This window comes from Tauraco erythrolophus, chromosome 2 (genome assembly GCF_009769465.1).
Source record: "Tauraco erythrolophus isolate bTauEry1 chromosome 2, bTauEry1.pri, whole genome shotgun sequence".
Lineage (NCBI taxonomy): Eukaryota > Metazoa > Chordata > Aves > Musophagiformes > Musophagidae > Tauraco > Tauraco erythrolophus.
Window position 1 is genome coordinate 1,220,269 of NC_141466.1, and position 14,624 is coordinate 1,234,892.

General features: G+C 45.5%; 1 protein-coding gene across 9 annotated transcripts in view; it reads left to right on the forward strand.

The window, feature by feature from the left end:
- ARID1B (AT-rich interaction domain 1B) overlaps positions 1 to 14,624 on the forward strand; it is a 358,666-nt gene that overhangs the window by 98,308 nt on the left and 245,734 nt on the right. For all 9 annotated transcript variants that reach the window (XM_086631993.1, XM_086631997.1, XM_086632001.1 and 6 more), the window contains exon 5: positions 9,177 to 9,287. In XM_086631993.1, coding sequence (XP_086488119.1) covers positions 9,177 to 9,287 — 111 coding nt within the window. The remainder of the gene's footprint in view (positions 1 to 9,176; positions 9,288 to 14,624) is intronic.

Sequence of the window (14,624 nt, forward strand, 5' to 3'; positions counted from 1 at the left end):
TTTCAAGAGCCTTTGGATGGAGCTCTGCCTTTCACAGACGTACCCGTAAGAAAAAACTGCGGAAACGTTTCCGGGTCTGGAGTGAGGAAATCTCATCCTGGGGCATCTCGCTCGATGAGCCTGGAGGCAGCAGCTGCTCTGGGTGCAGCTTTTCTCTTTATTCCTTAAGCTGGCTCCGGGCTTCCAGCCCTTCCGCAAGCCGCGGGCACCGCTCTGACCTCCTTTCTGCCAGCCAGCCGCGTGCGTGGGAGAGCGTCCTGGGCGGCAGCGGGCGGTCTGGGGCACGAGCCCCCCACGTCCCCACTTCTCCAGCCGAGTTGGAAGAAAGGGCAGGTTTGAAATCCTGTCCCTCTCCTGCGTTCTGTCGGGTTCAGCTCTTCTCTCGGGGTGCAGAGCTGTTTCTGAGCCCAGCTTCACGTCTCGGGTTTGCCGGGGAGATGCGTTCCTCCCGGAGTTTTGGGAAGGACTAGTTTGGCAGGGCAGGACACTGGATGGCACAAAATCTGTAAGTCATCACGTTAACGTGGTAGTCTGTCCCGGGTGACTGTGAAGAATAGAACATGTGAAAACTGAAAACTGCCAGTTTCTTTCCTTTCCTTCCCTTTTTTTTTAAAAAAAACCTGCAGCTTTCTTGGCGAAAGGATGGGCAGGGAGAGGAAGGAGTGGGTGTAGAAAATGAAAGTGTGGTTGGACTGCCCAGCCTTGTGGGGTTTTTTAGGAAAAGACCAAAAAGCTCTATAAACATGGGAAAATTCATGGAAATGAAATGCTTGTTTTAGCACTTATTTCCGAGTTATGTTTCTCAGATTACCTCTTCAGGTTCTCTCTCATATCTTCATTCACACTGGAACTTTACGTCTTTAGAACAAAGAAATGACTTTTTTTGCCTGTAAATGGAGAACTGACAGCCGTTTATCATGCTGTGCGATGTGCAACAGTCACACTTTAACACGAACATCAAAGTCACCTGTTTTTTTCATGTGGCATGTTACAAGTATGAGAGAACAAAACTAGAAGAAATATCTTGTTTCTGATTAAATCCACTATTGATATGCTCTGTGATCCGTGGAATGCAATAGTGGTGGAAAGAGAATAGCGAGATAAGGGTTTCCGAGAATGATTTCATCTTGGAGCTATTCCTGCATCACTTGCTTAACGTGGCTCCTGGAGGCCATATGGATGAGACACGTGCAAACTGGACTAGAGTGTTGAGGAGAAGAGACCCTTCTCTTGTCAGTTGGCTCAGATTACCCAATATAGAATCACAGAATGGTTTGGGTTGGAAGGGACCTCAAAGGTCATCCAGTTCCAACCTCCCTGCCATGGGCAGGGACACCCTCCACTACACCAGGTTGCCCAAAGCCTCATCCAACCTGGCCTTGAACACTGCCAGGGATGGGGCAGCCACAGCTTCTCTGGGCAACCTGTGCCAGTGCCTCCCCACCCTCAGAGGGAAAAATTTCTTCCTTATATCCAATCTAAATCTCCCCTCTTTCAGTTTAAAGCCATTTCCCCTTGTCCTGTCACTACACACCCTTGTAAAAAGTCCCTCTCCAGCTTTCCTGTAGCCCCTTTAGGTACTGGAAAGCTGCGATAAGATCCCCCCGGAGCCTTCTCTTCTCCAGGCTGAACAGCCCCAACTCTCTCAGCCTGTCTCCATAGCAGAGGTGCTTCAGCCCTCGGATCATCTCCGTGGCCTCCTCTGGCCCTGCTCCAGCAGCTCCATGTCCTTCTTGTGCTGAGGACTCCAGAGCTGAACACAGTATTCCAGGTGGGGTCTCACGAGAGCAGAGCAGAGGGGCAGAATCCCCTCCCTCGACCTGCTGCCCACGCTGCTCTGGATGCAGCCCAGGACACGGTTGGCTTTCTGGGCTGCCAGCGCACATTGCTGGCTCATGTTGAGCTTCTCATCCACCAGCACTCCCAAGTCCTTTTCCTCAGGGCTGCTCTCAATCCATTCTCCACCCAGCCTGTCCTTGTGCTTGGGATTGCCCCGACCCACGTGCAGGACCTTGCACTTGGCCTTGTTGAACTTCATGAGGTTCTCACAGGCCCATCTATCTCTCCAGCTTGTCCAGGTCCCTCTGGATGGCATCCCTTCCCTCCAGCGTGTCCACAACAATATGTGACTAGAAGCTATGCTATCCAAACAATGTTCTTCCTGTAAGAGGTAGGGGGACTTTTTTTGACCCTGTCTACATTTAAAATGCTTTTCTGCAAGGGAAAACCTTCCACAGTTAGATAGTCTGAGTTTCTGGTAACTTCCTCAGAGTTTTGATGGACTGAGCCTTAAGAATATATTTGCTTACCTGAGTTAACTTATCTTTTGCACCAACTGTTGCATGCTACGCAGAGTATGGTTTTTTCCTTCTCCCTCCAGTGTCCTAAGACTCAGTTGTCATTCTGTGATAATTGAGATCCTGAAGGGAGAAAATAGTATTCCTATCATAGGGGTTTTTTTCCTTCTTTAATTAGCGTAGAAAAGAGAAATAGTAAATTTTAGAATGAAACTGCAGATGTCTTGGAAGGGAAGGTATTAATAACATTGAAGAAGATGAGATGTCTGACTGACAATGACTGGTCTCTACCTGAGGCATCCAGACTGGCAGGTTTTCCAAATTTCTTCAGGTACCTAGTGGGATTTTTCTGAGTTAGGTATGCTTTTTGGATGAACTATCTGCTTTTCCAAAAGCAAAAGACTATTTTGCTTTGGCGCTTCTCTGAAGCTTTTGACTCCTTCTAGTACCTATGATGAAGGTGATCTCAGGCCAAAATTGACTTGGTAAGGCAAAGTGTCATCTTTGTTCCCGAGGGCACAATCCTGCCCTGGCTTGACTTTGGGAAATGATCACCACCTGAAAGAAGAGCAGTCGCTGCTTGCCAGCCCCACTGGAGCAACAGTCAACAAATAGCACCAGCGTGTTGAGGTAGACACCAGCCTGTTGCTGGCCATGCTTCAGGACAGCTGCTTTCCTTGTCTCCGTTCAGGATTCCATGGTGGTGGTATGGGGTTGGCCTAGAAATGATTTACGTGTTCTGCTTACGAGTGGGATTTATTCACTTCATCGCGTAAACACGGACTAGCGTGTTGGAGGGGATTACCAGGCTGCACTGGTAATCCACTTCTGGTGGTCAGCACTCCTTTTTGCTGGTGTAATAGGTGCTGGGACCTGCCCAACAATTTTTTCCTGCAATCACCTGTTCCCTCTGTGCCGTAAGGGACTTGCTTGCTTATTTGTGCACAATGCTCTCCAGCTGCAAGATACCAATTTCCTTTTCTTCAAGGCCTTAGATTTTGTTTGGTTGGTTTGTTTTTTTTTTCCATTCTGATTCATAAAGCTCAAGACATATATATGCATTTCTCCTTGACCCAAGATCTTCTGCAGGAGTTCATCTATATCCTGCAGGACCTATCCTGTGGTGGAGTCCCCATCCCTGGAGGTGTTTAAAAACCGTGTGGATTTGGTGTTGAGCAATATGGTTTAAGGACCCTGACAGTGCAGGGTGAATGGTTGGACTCGATGATCTTGAAGGTCTCTTCCAACCAGACGATTCTATGATTCTGTGATTCTACCTCTGCAAACCATCTGCCCAGGATTCGAGTAAACCCCTCTGCTCTTTTGTTCTTAGTGGATTTGTTCCGTACACGGCTGCGTTCTGCTGGCTGCTTGTGTGGGACTCAGTGTTTGCTGTGCTGGGCATGACGTTTTTCCTAGAGTGCAGCCCTACCTACGATGGTCCTCAAACAGGCTGGCTGTCCTTTGTTGGCAGTTTTGTGCTGCCAGAAAGCATACAGCTTGGGAGGTGACATGTTAGGTGTTAAGGTTGGGCTAGATCTAGTTGGCTGTATAGGGACATGTCACTATTCTGGTTATTTTTGTTGCTTTGTTGTGGGATTTGTTGTTTTTTTTTTTTTATTGTAGCTTTTTACTGCAGAAGGTATTTACCTACACAGAACAAACAGTAATAAAGAATGCCCTTCTGTGGTTCCTAACATTTTATTTCCCTTCTTTCTGTCCCATAGTATCCCTTTGGAGATGACTAAAATATCTTGTATTGAAGAGCTGTGTGCTCCTCTTGGCTGCTGCACTGGGTCCTGACTTTCATTCTGAAGTGGTCTGGGAAAAAAAAAAAAAAAGACATTTGCTTTCAATTTTGCTGTTGTCACATCGCTGTAGAATTGACTGCTCTCACACTTCAAGTCTTCTAAGGGTCAACCAACTGAATCAAGAACATGAGCTAAAATAGTTTTTAATGAGTTTTTCAAATAGAAGTCTACTATATTATTTTCCATAAATTATTTTCCTTCTATTTAACCATCATGGCACTTATCTTCCTGGGTGGTCATGTTATCCCTGTGAAATTTGCTGCAGTAGAAGTGGATGAAGCCTGAATAATGTTTCTCACCCAGCCCTTTTTTAAATGTGGTTTCCCCCAAACATTAATGTTTTCACTATGCTTTCATTTTCCATTAAAACCAATTTAAGCTATTTAATAATTAGATCTTATCTTCTTTGGTAGAACTTACAACAAATGTGCATTTCATCTGCATGGCTTCGAGCGTAATCAGCACTATATTCATTCAGGTTTGCAGAGGACATGTGAGTGTGGACAGCCTTGCTCGTTTGAAACGCTCCAGCTGGAGAGTGAAAGCATGGCACTAATTAGGACTGCTCATCAAAGGGGAAGAGGTTGTTTGCCTGTGGCCTGCTCCAAAACAGTCACAACGCAGTTGACTTTGGCTGCAGTTTGGTGGCTGGTGGAGACTGGCTCGTGGCTGATTGCTGCTGAAGAAGGGAAGTTTCCTCCTATTCTGCTCACCCCAGTCTTCTTGAGGCCAGCTCTGCTGGGTAATCCGTGGTAAAGCCAGGGGGAAGGGAGTTATTTTTGCTGGTGAGTTTTAAGTTGCACCATTTCACAACGTGGTCTAGTAAAGACCCAACACAAACTAAGGGTGTGTGTGTCCGACTGCAGGAATTGGGGAGGCATGAACAAGGGGCCTATGCCGTTCTTGCAGGCTGGTTCACTGGCTCAGCTGGTGGTTCGAAACCTCTGTGTGAGTGAAATCCCACACCAGAGTTGGACACTTTAACAGTCTGCAAGATGAATACAGTAACAGAATGAGAGGGAAGAAAATAACCTGTTTCCTCCCTTACTCCTCAAACTTTAGTTTCATATACCGCAGTTTGCAGGGCAAGCTGGAAGTGTTCGTGTCCTCTAGTGACAGGACACAGGGCAATGGCTTTAAACTGAAAGAGGGCAGATTTAGATTGGATATAAGGAAGAAATTTTTCCCTCTGAGGGTGGTGAGGCACTGGCACAGGTTGCCCAGAGAAGCTGTGGCTGCCCCATCCCTGGAAGTGTTCAAGGCCAGGTTGGATGAGGCTTTGGGCAACCTGGTGTAGTGGAAGGTGTTGGAAGGGGTTGGAACTGGATGATCTTTGAGGTCCCTTCCAACCCAAACCGTTCCATGATTCTATGAACAGAAGGTAAATAACTAGTCCTGGCTCTGTGGATGGTAAGCAACTGGTGGTGGTGGTGGTGGTTGTTGTTATTACCCAAATACAATAATTGTACACGGATTGATTTCTGAACCTCTTACCCAATACATAGGTCTTACATAAAGCTGTGTATATGTAGGCATAGTCTGTCAGCTGTAGGGTGTGGTGGTTTTTTGTCTACCTGCTTCACAATATAAACCTTTTGTGAAAACAGTCTAAACTTCAGCTATTTTGAGTATGTGTTTCTGACTTGCAGATTATTTGTCCCAGTGCCTTTTCTAAAACCTGATGAGGGAAACCCTGCTTTTAGTTATTTTACAACTTTGTTGACAGTTTGTGCTATAACAGCTATGATATGATTGGGTTTGTGCCAAGTTGGGAAGTTCTGAGTGGAAACTTGTAGCCTTCTGTTTATAAAAGTCTGGATTTCTCTCTTACACACATGCTCTTCTTCTATGACAGGAGGGATTTTCTGTGATTCATAAAAAATCATAGGCTTTGCTTTGAAAGCCGATGTCATTGATGGATAAAATATTCGGAGTCAAAAGAAAAAAATGAGGGATCCCAGGAGAAGATCGAGCCCGAATATCCGTGGGGGACTCCTCAGCCGTGGCTGTAGCAAAACACGTGGGAACATGTTCCTCTTCCCCTTATGTTCCCTCTGTTCAGTCCCCAATAAATCAGTTCTTAGGTGCCGGAAAGAAAAATGAGAATTGCCAATTCCACGCGTTTCTTGAGTGACGGACAATTTACCGTAAGACTTCTGTCCTTATTTCTTACTTCTCTCTCAAAATCTGTTGTATCTGTTCTGTAATATGCTGTATGTTACCAGAAGTTCCTGATGCAGAACTGAGAAAAGGCAGTAGGGATTTTCTCTCTCCTGTTTTTCAGGGAAAATGATACTAAGCACTATTTTGGTTATGAAGCCAACCACTTAGTGAAATATGCTATTATTTAATCGTCATTATGTTTAGTATATAAATGGCCTGTTTTTATTGGACAATGCATATGTATAAACACATAAAATTATACACACAGTCCCATGCATATTTCATCCGGGAGATTCCCGTGCCTGCAGCTTGCTGAGAGTAAGCTGATCCTTCACTTCTCAAGAGCTGCTTTCCAGGTTTAAAGTGATCCAAGTATCTAAAGGGCTTTATGGAGAACACACGGAAGGGGACGTGATCTCAGACCCGTTCGGAGCGCACAGGTAGCTGCATCGTAACAAACACAGACCTCTGCACGGCTTGTTTCCAAACCTCATCTAGCACGGAGCAAACAATCTGATTTTCCACAGTCAGAAAGGAAAGCACTATGAAAATGGTGTGTTTAAAAAGGCAAAGGATGCCATTTCCAGGTTTTTTTTTTTTTTATGTGCTCGTCAGCGTGTGGAAAGACATTTCACAGATAGTCTTCATATACCCAGGTAAAAGTAGATTCTGTTCAACATGCAGTATTCCTCGTGAGAAAGCGTGCTGTCTTCCCGCTCCTGCTCCGGTCCCCCTGGAAATTTCAGTAGGAAGCGCGGGTAGAATCTTGCAAACATGTGGGAAAAGCCATGGTCGGTACTCCGTGAGGAATTAATGGCTCTTGATTGTTTCAAATTATAAAACATGTTTTGCTTCCCAGCAAAATCCTGTAGCGTCTGTTTGGAAAAAGGGACAATTGTGTTTCCGAAGTGACGTCTCCTAAATTGAATATTCCATTTGTCCTTTTTCACCACTCTTGGTGTTTCTGGGTGGGGTTTTTTTGTTGTTGTTGTTTTAACAAGTGGTTCTTATTCGGTGTATTTTTGTAAGAATTAGGAGGAGAGCCGAGTGCTGAACTGGAAGTCGAAACGCGGGGTTGCTGGGTTCGTTACAGATGCCTGCGCAGCGACAACCCCCGGCGTGCATCCGCGCGCGCGCGTTTTGAAATAAAAAGGAAAGCAGAGGTTTGCTCATTTGTTTGCCTATTGTGAAGCTGTCCTGCACCTTTCTGCTCCTTTGTGCCGGGGTGAAGGCTGCTGAATGGAGGCCTTGTGCCATTTGTTGATTTTAAACCTCCCTGTTAATCCACAGGAACCTGCTGGTGCGCGCAGCGGGAGAGCTGTGTGACAAGTGGAAATCTGGGCGGGGGGGAGCGTGGGGGGTCACAGGGGATAATAATCATTCAGCCATCAGCCTTTGTCACCCTTAAGCCTAATTGTTACCCTCTGCTGGTAACCACATTGAAGTGCTGGCCTTTTAAGTGTTTCTTGATTTTTTTCCTTGGCACAGGCTCAGGGACAGGATCGTTTATTGCCGGGTTTACGTCGTATCAGCTTTGCCGGGGTTTGTTTTATTAGCCCCGTTGAATTTTCGGCGTCCCTGAAAATAATTCAGGAGAGTCCAAAGCGATGGCAGGGGCTGGATGGAAGCAGCGTGGTTTGTTCACAGGAGCAGGGCTGGAAACAGAAAGCTTTCCTGCTCTGCGAGCCAGCTGCCTCCCGCAGCCCGTGTGGGACCAGCAACTGTTGGTACGGACACTGGGCTGCCGGAACAGCCCTTTTCCAGCAGGAGCAGCAGCAGGAGCAGCAGCCGGGTGATGTTCAGGGTGCAGTGGGGTGCAGGACAGCTTCCCCTGCCCCTTCGTGCCGGGAGCGCGTTTGCGCTTTCAGGTGCGTGTCAAAACTGAAGGTGTGAGGGTGGTGGAAGCAAACTGATCTGATCTCTCAGGAGGGGGAGAGGAGAATGAAGCCATTAAAAAAAAATAATCAAAACCCAAAGAAAAACCTTCAAGGTGCAATATCTTTTCTAGCAGTCAGGAACTGGTTCTCCAACTTTCCCTGCCAGTTGCACGCGCTGAGGCCGGTGTTGCATGTTCTGTTGCTTTCCTTGAAGAAGTTGTTGTAGAAGCTGCTAAAATGAAGCCTCAGTCTGAGGCTTTGCAATGCGCAGGTGGCTGTAGGTGGGGAGGAAGCCCGCGTGGTGGGATGGGGGGAGGCAGGGGGAGCTTGTTCCGTTGCCCCCCCGCCCCTGGGTGATGGGTGTTGTGTCGGGCCGGTACCTGAGACTGCTTGGGCTTGCGTAGGGAGGAAGCTCCCCGGGTTGCTTGTACGATTTCTGGAGCTACTCTTGATCAAATACACTTTCCTTCGAGCCCACCAGACGCAGTGTCCTCCAGCAGCTGCAGCGGCTGCGTTGTGTGCTACGACATGATAGCCGGTGTTGGAACGTTGTGCCAGTAGTAGGGATGGTAAATCCAGGGTTGTCACGGGAGTCTGGTTACACAGCGTGATTACAATCTTGCTTTCAAGTCAGTCCTTTCCACCTGGCTCAGTACTTCATCAAGAGGCTTGAGGATACATCTCAGAGGAGCTTGATCTTTCGACCGCTTTGTGCTCGCTACCCTTGTACAGTGAAAGGAGGGTCCTTTATTTAGCAGGTCTGTTTCTGTGTGTTTCCCCATGTTTCAGTAGTAAGATTCCCTGCTGCTTGTTGGCGTGTTGCTCTGCTCCTTGGATTTCTTTACGAACAGCACACGTCACAGCAGTACCTCTGTGGGCTTGATACTTCCGTCAAGAAGGTCTAACTAGTAAAAACTTCTGATCAAAATAAATCAGCACCCAGTTGTTGTGTTTTCACCCTTCTTTGATGCGGATTTAATTGTAATTACTGAGTGAGGTCAATAACTGTGTTCCAACTGTTGTTGCAGGACATGTCTCAGGAAGGCTATGGAACCAGATCTCAACCCCCGATGGCCCCAGGGAAGCCTAACCATGAAGACTTGAATCTAATCCAGCAAGAAAGACCATCAAGCTTACCAGTAAGAAACTGATGTTTGTTTCAGTATTTTAAAATGAAAGCACTTCACGTAGGATTTCATTGCACCTCGGATGAGCAGATGGGGAATATTGACAGAAGCATCAAACGAGGTTGATCACAAACTGCTTTTAGAGATACGGTGTGAACAGAGAGTTTGGATATGAGTGGACTTAGCGTAGGCTTGTTCTGGTTCAAAGTACCCCTGTTTGTGCACATCCATGTGTTGTGCTTGGGCACATGTGTATTTATTTGCATGGAGGAAACGGATTAATTTCTTTGAGCTTTAGGAATTCCATACTTGAACAAAGCAATCTGGTGAGGAAGAGGCTTTTTTTCTGTGCCCTTTTCAAAGGATTCCAGGAGATTCTGGTTTAGAATATTGCTGCCAGGAGTTGTTTGCTCCAAACCTCGAGCATCAGTCATGAGTTTGGCGTGTTAGTTCTGCTGCTGTCTATTACTACGGAAGCGTAGAAGTGGGAATGATAGTGATACTTGGGCTAGGTTGATCTTTGGTTAGGAAATTATTTTGGACTAACATTTCATAGTTTCTGAGCTTTACGCATTCTGCTGCGGGTGAAACCGCACAAATTAATGTACTTTGCCAAAGACACTGCAGCCACTTGCATTTTTGAAGGTCTTACTTCACTGTAATGGATGAAGTTCTCCTTAGCCTTGTCTCTGTGTGCCCCTCTTGGTTTGGGGATTTCCTTGTTTGTTGGTGGTAAACCAGTATGTGTTTAAACCAGCTAGAATGTGTTATAAATTATGGAAACTGTTTATAAACTGTGTGATCTCTGGCTTGGACTAGTGCATCGTGAACATACAGGGTGTTTCCTGCAGTTCACTGGGTATGTATTAATTTCCAGTTAGCAGAGGGATATCTCTGAAGGGTTTACCCTATCAAGACACCAAAAGTATGTGTGACATCTGGTAGTTTATTGTATATTTTACCTTTGGCCACTGCACTGTTGTCAACCCCTAAAAATAGGGCCATAAACATCTTTGTAGCATTTTAAAGTTATTTCTTTGGCACCTGAGAGTGTATATATGCCACAAATTCTTTACGTGACATTTGAGACATGCGTGTCTCAGGAGGAGCTATGGAAACTGGTGTGGGAAGAGACGCCCATTTGCTTTGAACTAGTATAATTTGACAGTTTTTCAGGAAACATTTTTTAAAAAGACTAATGTCTCTGAACAGGTCTCAAAAATCAATGTTGGTGATTACCTTAAAAATAGTAGCTACTGTGGACGTTGAACTGTTTTGGCAACAATCACCTGCTTTAAAAAGCAGTGATATTAAAAGGGACTTTTTACCTCCCAGTTTTTCCTGAACAGTGTTTATTAGGGTAAAGAGAAGTAAAGTTATTTATCAGCTGATGTTCTACTCATTTGCCTGTGGTTTTTCTTAAACAGTTGTCCTACTTTTAATCCATGCTCTGTCCTACCTCCATTATCATGGTATCTAAGCAGAGTATTGGGTATTATCTGTGTCCCTAAGTGTTTGGTATATTTAGCAGCTCATTATTATTCTGGGTATAAGTAAGTGGGTAATATTAACAGTGAGTGTTAACCATTTTGGCCACGTAGCTTAAACTCCGAGTTGGTTCCAGATGACGTTTTTGAGACACTTCACCACTGAAAAGCTTTGATACGTGACTGGAGAGCATGTCATATACTCCAAAACCCTGCTGTTTGGATATGGAGGGGAATGGGAGGTATTACAGTTTTGTATTTGGTTTCGGTTTTGGTCTGGGGAGGGTTGTTTTGTTTTGTTTTTCAAAATTCAAAACAACGGCAAGCCTTCATGTGTGGCAACAATGCTTTTTTTTTGGTAGTGTGAGCAAACTCCTCATCATCTGTCTTCCAAGGAAAACATCTTTGATATTGGGAACAATTCATACATTCAAAGTGTGGCGAATGTGATAAATGCTTTAATATAATTCTTACTGGGGGTATGGATGGCTTGACCATATAAACTCCCTCTCTACTCACCCACCCTGGAGCAAGAGAGTCTGTGTTCAGTTTTGGACTGCTTATGAAAACCCGGGATCACTATCCCTTGCTTAGTATTCCTAGTTGTAGTGTCATTTTGGGATGCTAAATATGGCTTCTTAAGCTTGTTTTCAAGATAATGCTCTTCTTGAGGGTAGTCAGTCGTCTTTGTACAGTGAAGCTTGAAACGATAGCAGTGGTGTTACGCTTTTAATAAAATTTGGTTGTGTTTTGTTTCATGGTATTCTGGTATTGATACAATTTGCCCGTTATCTTTTTATTTCTTAAGGGCATTGTGTAAAATCGCAGCAGCTACATAGCAAGCTTACACAAGTGTCTAAAAACAACAAAAGAGATGTAATTCTAAATGGTGAGTGGTGTTCTCTGATGTGGCTTTGAAAAACGACTTTCCCTTTGATGGATTTGAAGAGGAGCTGGCCACTTTCCGCAGCACTGAACGCTGGCTTGTGTCTTCCTTTGGGGGTGTTTTTTCACCAGGTTTGTGTCACAGTAAGCACAGCTAAACAGCTCAATAGTTGTTCCGTTTCCTTCACACGTTGTATATAAAAGTCCTGGCATGAATGTTCCCATAAAGTTCAAAGCGGACAAATTTGTAATGTGGGTTGGTAACAAATGGCTGCAAACAAAATATGGCTTTATTAGCTACTTCTAATGGCCTGTCGGGTTCTATCCAGTGCTTGCTTTCCCTCTCCTGGCTGCTCTGGTATCTAGAGGGCTTGACCTGTGGGGCTCGGACCATGTGGAGTCCCTGGGCGCCCAGATGAAAAGTGGCACAGAATAGTGCTCCGAGCACTTTTGTTGGGGTCACAATTAGGAGGAAATCTCAAGCCCTTGAGAAAACGTGGGAGTTAGGGACTCTGTGAAGGAAAGGAAGTCATAAACAGAAACTGTTCCCTATTAGCGTGGAGGAATAAAGGGGGAGAGGTCTGAGTGAAGTTGTCTGGAGAACAGCTACTACGGAATGTGTTTTTCGAGACTTAAGGATAACAGCAAAATACACATTTCTGCTCTTGTGAGGAAGCCAGAGCGGACTTAAAGGAAAAAGCTTCCGAATGATAGATCTGCAGATTTGTTGTTGCAGTAAAGGAGCTTGTGTCAGCAGTCGGCTGTGTGTGTCTGTGAAGACTAATCCTTCATTTTGTCTTTAATGAGTAATTTTGTAAATGTTCACGTTGGACTGCGCGGATAGAATGAAGAGCAGAAAACATAAATGAGTTTAATTTTTTTTTATTGGCATGAGTGTGAAAGTCATTTCAGATAGGCGTTGGTGCTTTTGAAAAAAAGGTCCTTTTTTTCCTCAGTGTCAGGTGTGCTTGTTTGAGGTGTGAGGTCAAACAGCCTACCCAAGGTTGCCACACTTTGGAAACACGGGTTCCTGCTAATTTTTTCTTGTTGCAACCTGCAGATGAAGAAGTTCTGCAGCTTCTGGAGCTCTGTGGGCCAGGGCTCTTGCAGTCCTGCCGTGTGCCCCACAGCGTGCCAGCTGTGCCGTCCCGTCTCCCCACTGTCACTTCTGGGACTGGCCAGTGGATTTGACCTGGGGAGCTGAACCAGCTGAGAAATAATCACTCTCTCTATTTCTGGGTTAGTTTTTGGCTGAATCGCTGGATAATTGCGTGAGCATCCGTGGTACCTCAGACGAGGAGACAGGAATCAGAAGCTGCGAGGGGAAAAGGGACAGTGGGGACTGCAAGAACTTCCGTTTTAGCCACATCCTGCAAGACTGCGTGATCTTACTGGAAGGGGTTAAGATGCTGCCATCCTGTCAGCTGAGATATGGTGGCACAGCAGGTCGCAGTGTTCAGGCCCTGCAGCAGGCACAGAGCCCCAGACAGACAGACAGACAAAAGACAGTTCACTTGTTTCCAGTTTTCTGCCAGTTGACATCCCTGAGCTGTTCAACGCGAGCGCAAGCCCGGGAGCGTGAGCACGCACGGCTGGAGGCTGCGGGGAACATGGGCTTGTGATGGCCCTCAGCTGCATCCGTGTGAACCGTAGGGAAGTGGTGGCCTTAGTCTTACAGCTTAGCTCAGGTTCATCTTGTGCTTGCTGGACTGGAGTCATACAGTGGAGAAGGTTGTTTCTGGAGCTGAGGGAGTCGGTGCTCTGCTAGGTCGCTCGGAACGCTGAGTTTGTGGATTATTTCTATGACAACACTTACTCACTGAGTCTTTTCATGGAGGCAGAGCAATTTCTCTGCAAACCAAAACAGTAACCAGCCATGGAGGTAAATCCCACTTCTGTCTTGTGCAATGCTGCGACCTGAGAAGCTTGGTTGTGGTTCTACAACGTCTTCTATAGTTGTATGAGCTCCAGTGTCAGGTAGGTCTCAAATAATACATACTGTTGCTTGGACAGCTAAACTTTTTAAGATGCCAGTTGCCTTGTTCCGTTATGCCTGGTAATGTGGAAAACAGTATATCAGCAACCCCTTCCTGATTTTATTAACTGCTTCACAGTTCTGTTTTACCTCATTTTAATGAGCCTCTAAAGGATGTTTTGAGTGCTGGATAGTCATTCCTTTGGTCGACACACCTTTTTCATTGTAGGAGGAGGGTACTAAATTAGATGTCGGAGATCCTCTGTTGAGAACTGGTAGTGAATGAAATGCAAGACTAAATATACTTGGCTTGTGGAACGTCATCGTTTCAGATGCATCTTGATAGGTGCAGGCTGTGAGGAAAATACACGGGCTGGTTTGGGAATCCACATTCCCTGTCTCACTTCTAAAATATGAAGTAGGTTGGAAAGTCATCTCGAGCAACAGCGCTCCCTGAACAAATGCCTTTAATGGCTGAAGCCTTAATAGACCAGGAAAATACTTTCCAGCGTTATTTGAGAAACTGTGGTTGAGAATTAGCAGGAGATACCTCTTGTTTTCTCAGAGGTTAAACTCCTGGGACAAGGGGCTCTGGTGACATTTGTACAGAGCTTAGTCCAGTAAGCCCAAATCATGGTCAGGGTTGTGGGCACTACCAGAATGCAAATGTTAATTACCCCTGTAGCCCCTCTGGTAAGGACAAACCAGCACTGAGGGAGAGAGAGTGCAGCAACCCTCTTTTTTGTAATCCTTGTTGCATTCTTTGCAGGTAAGCAAATTAGAAAGCTCAATTTAAATGTGATATTTTAAAAATCCAGAATATTGCTTGTGATTTGAGAAAGGAGGAAGGGGAAAAAAAACAAACACCAACCTGTAAATGGATTCTTGGTAATTCTGGGGAGGCAAATCCAGTTGCCAGTTGATGGATGCGTGTGTAGTGCATGATAGCAATTCTGTCCTCTAGTTACTCACTTCTGTTCATGTTTCCACGTGAAGATAACT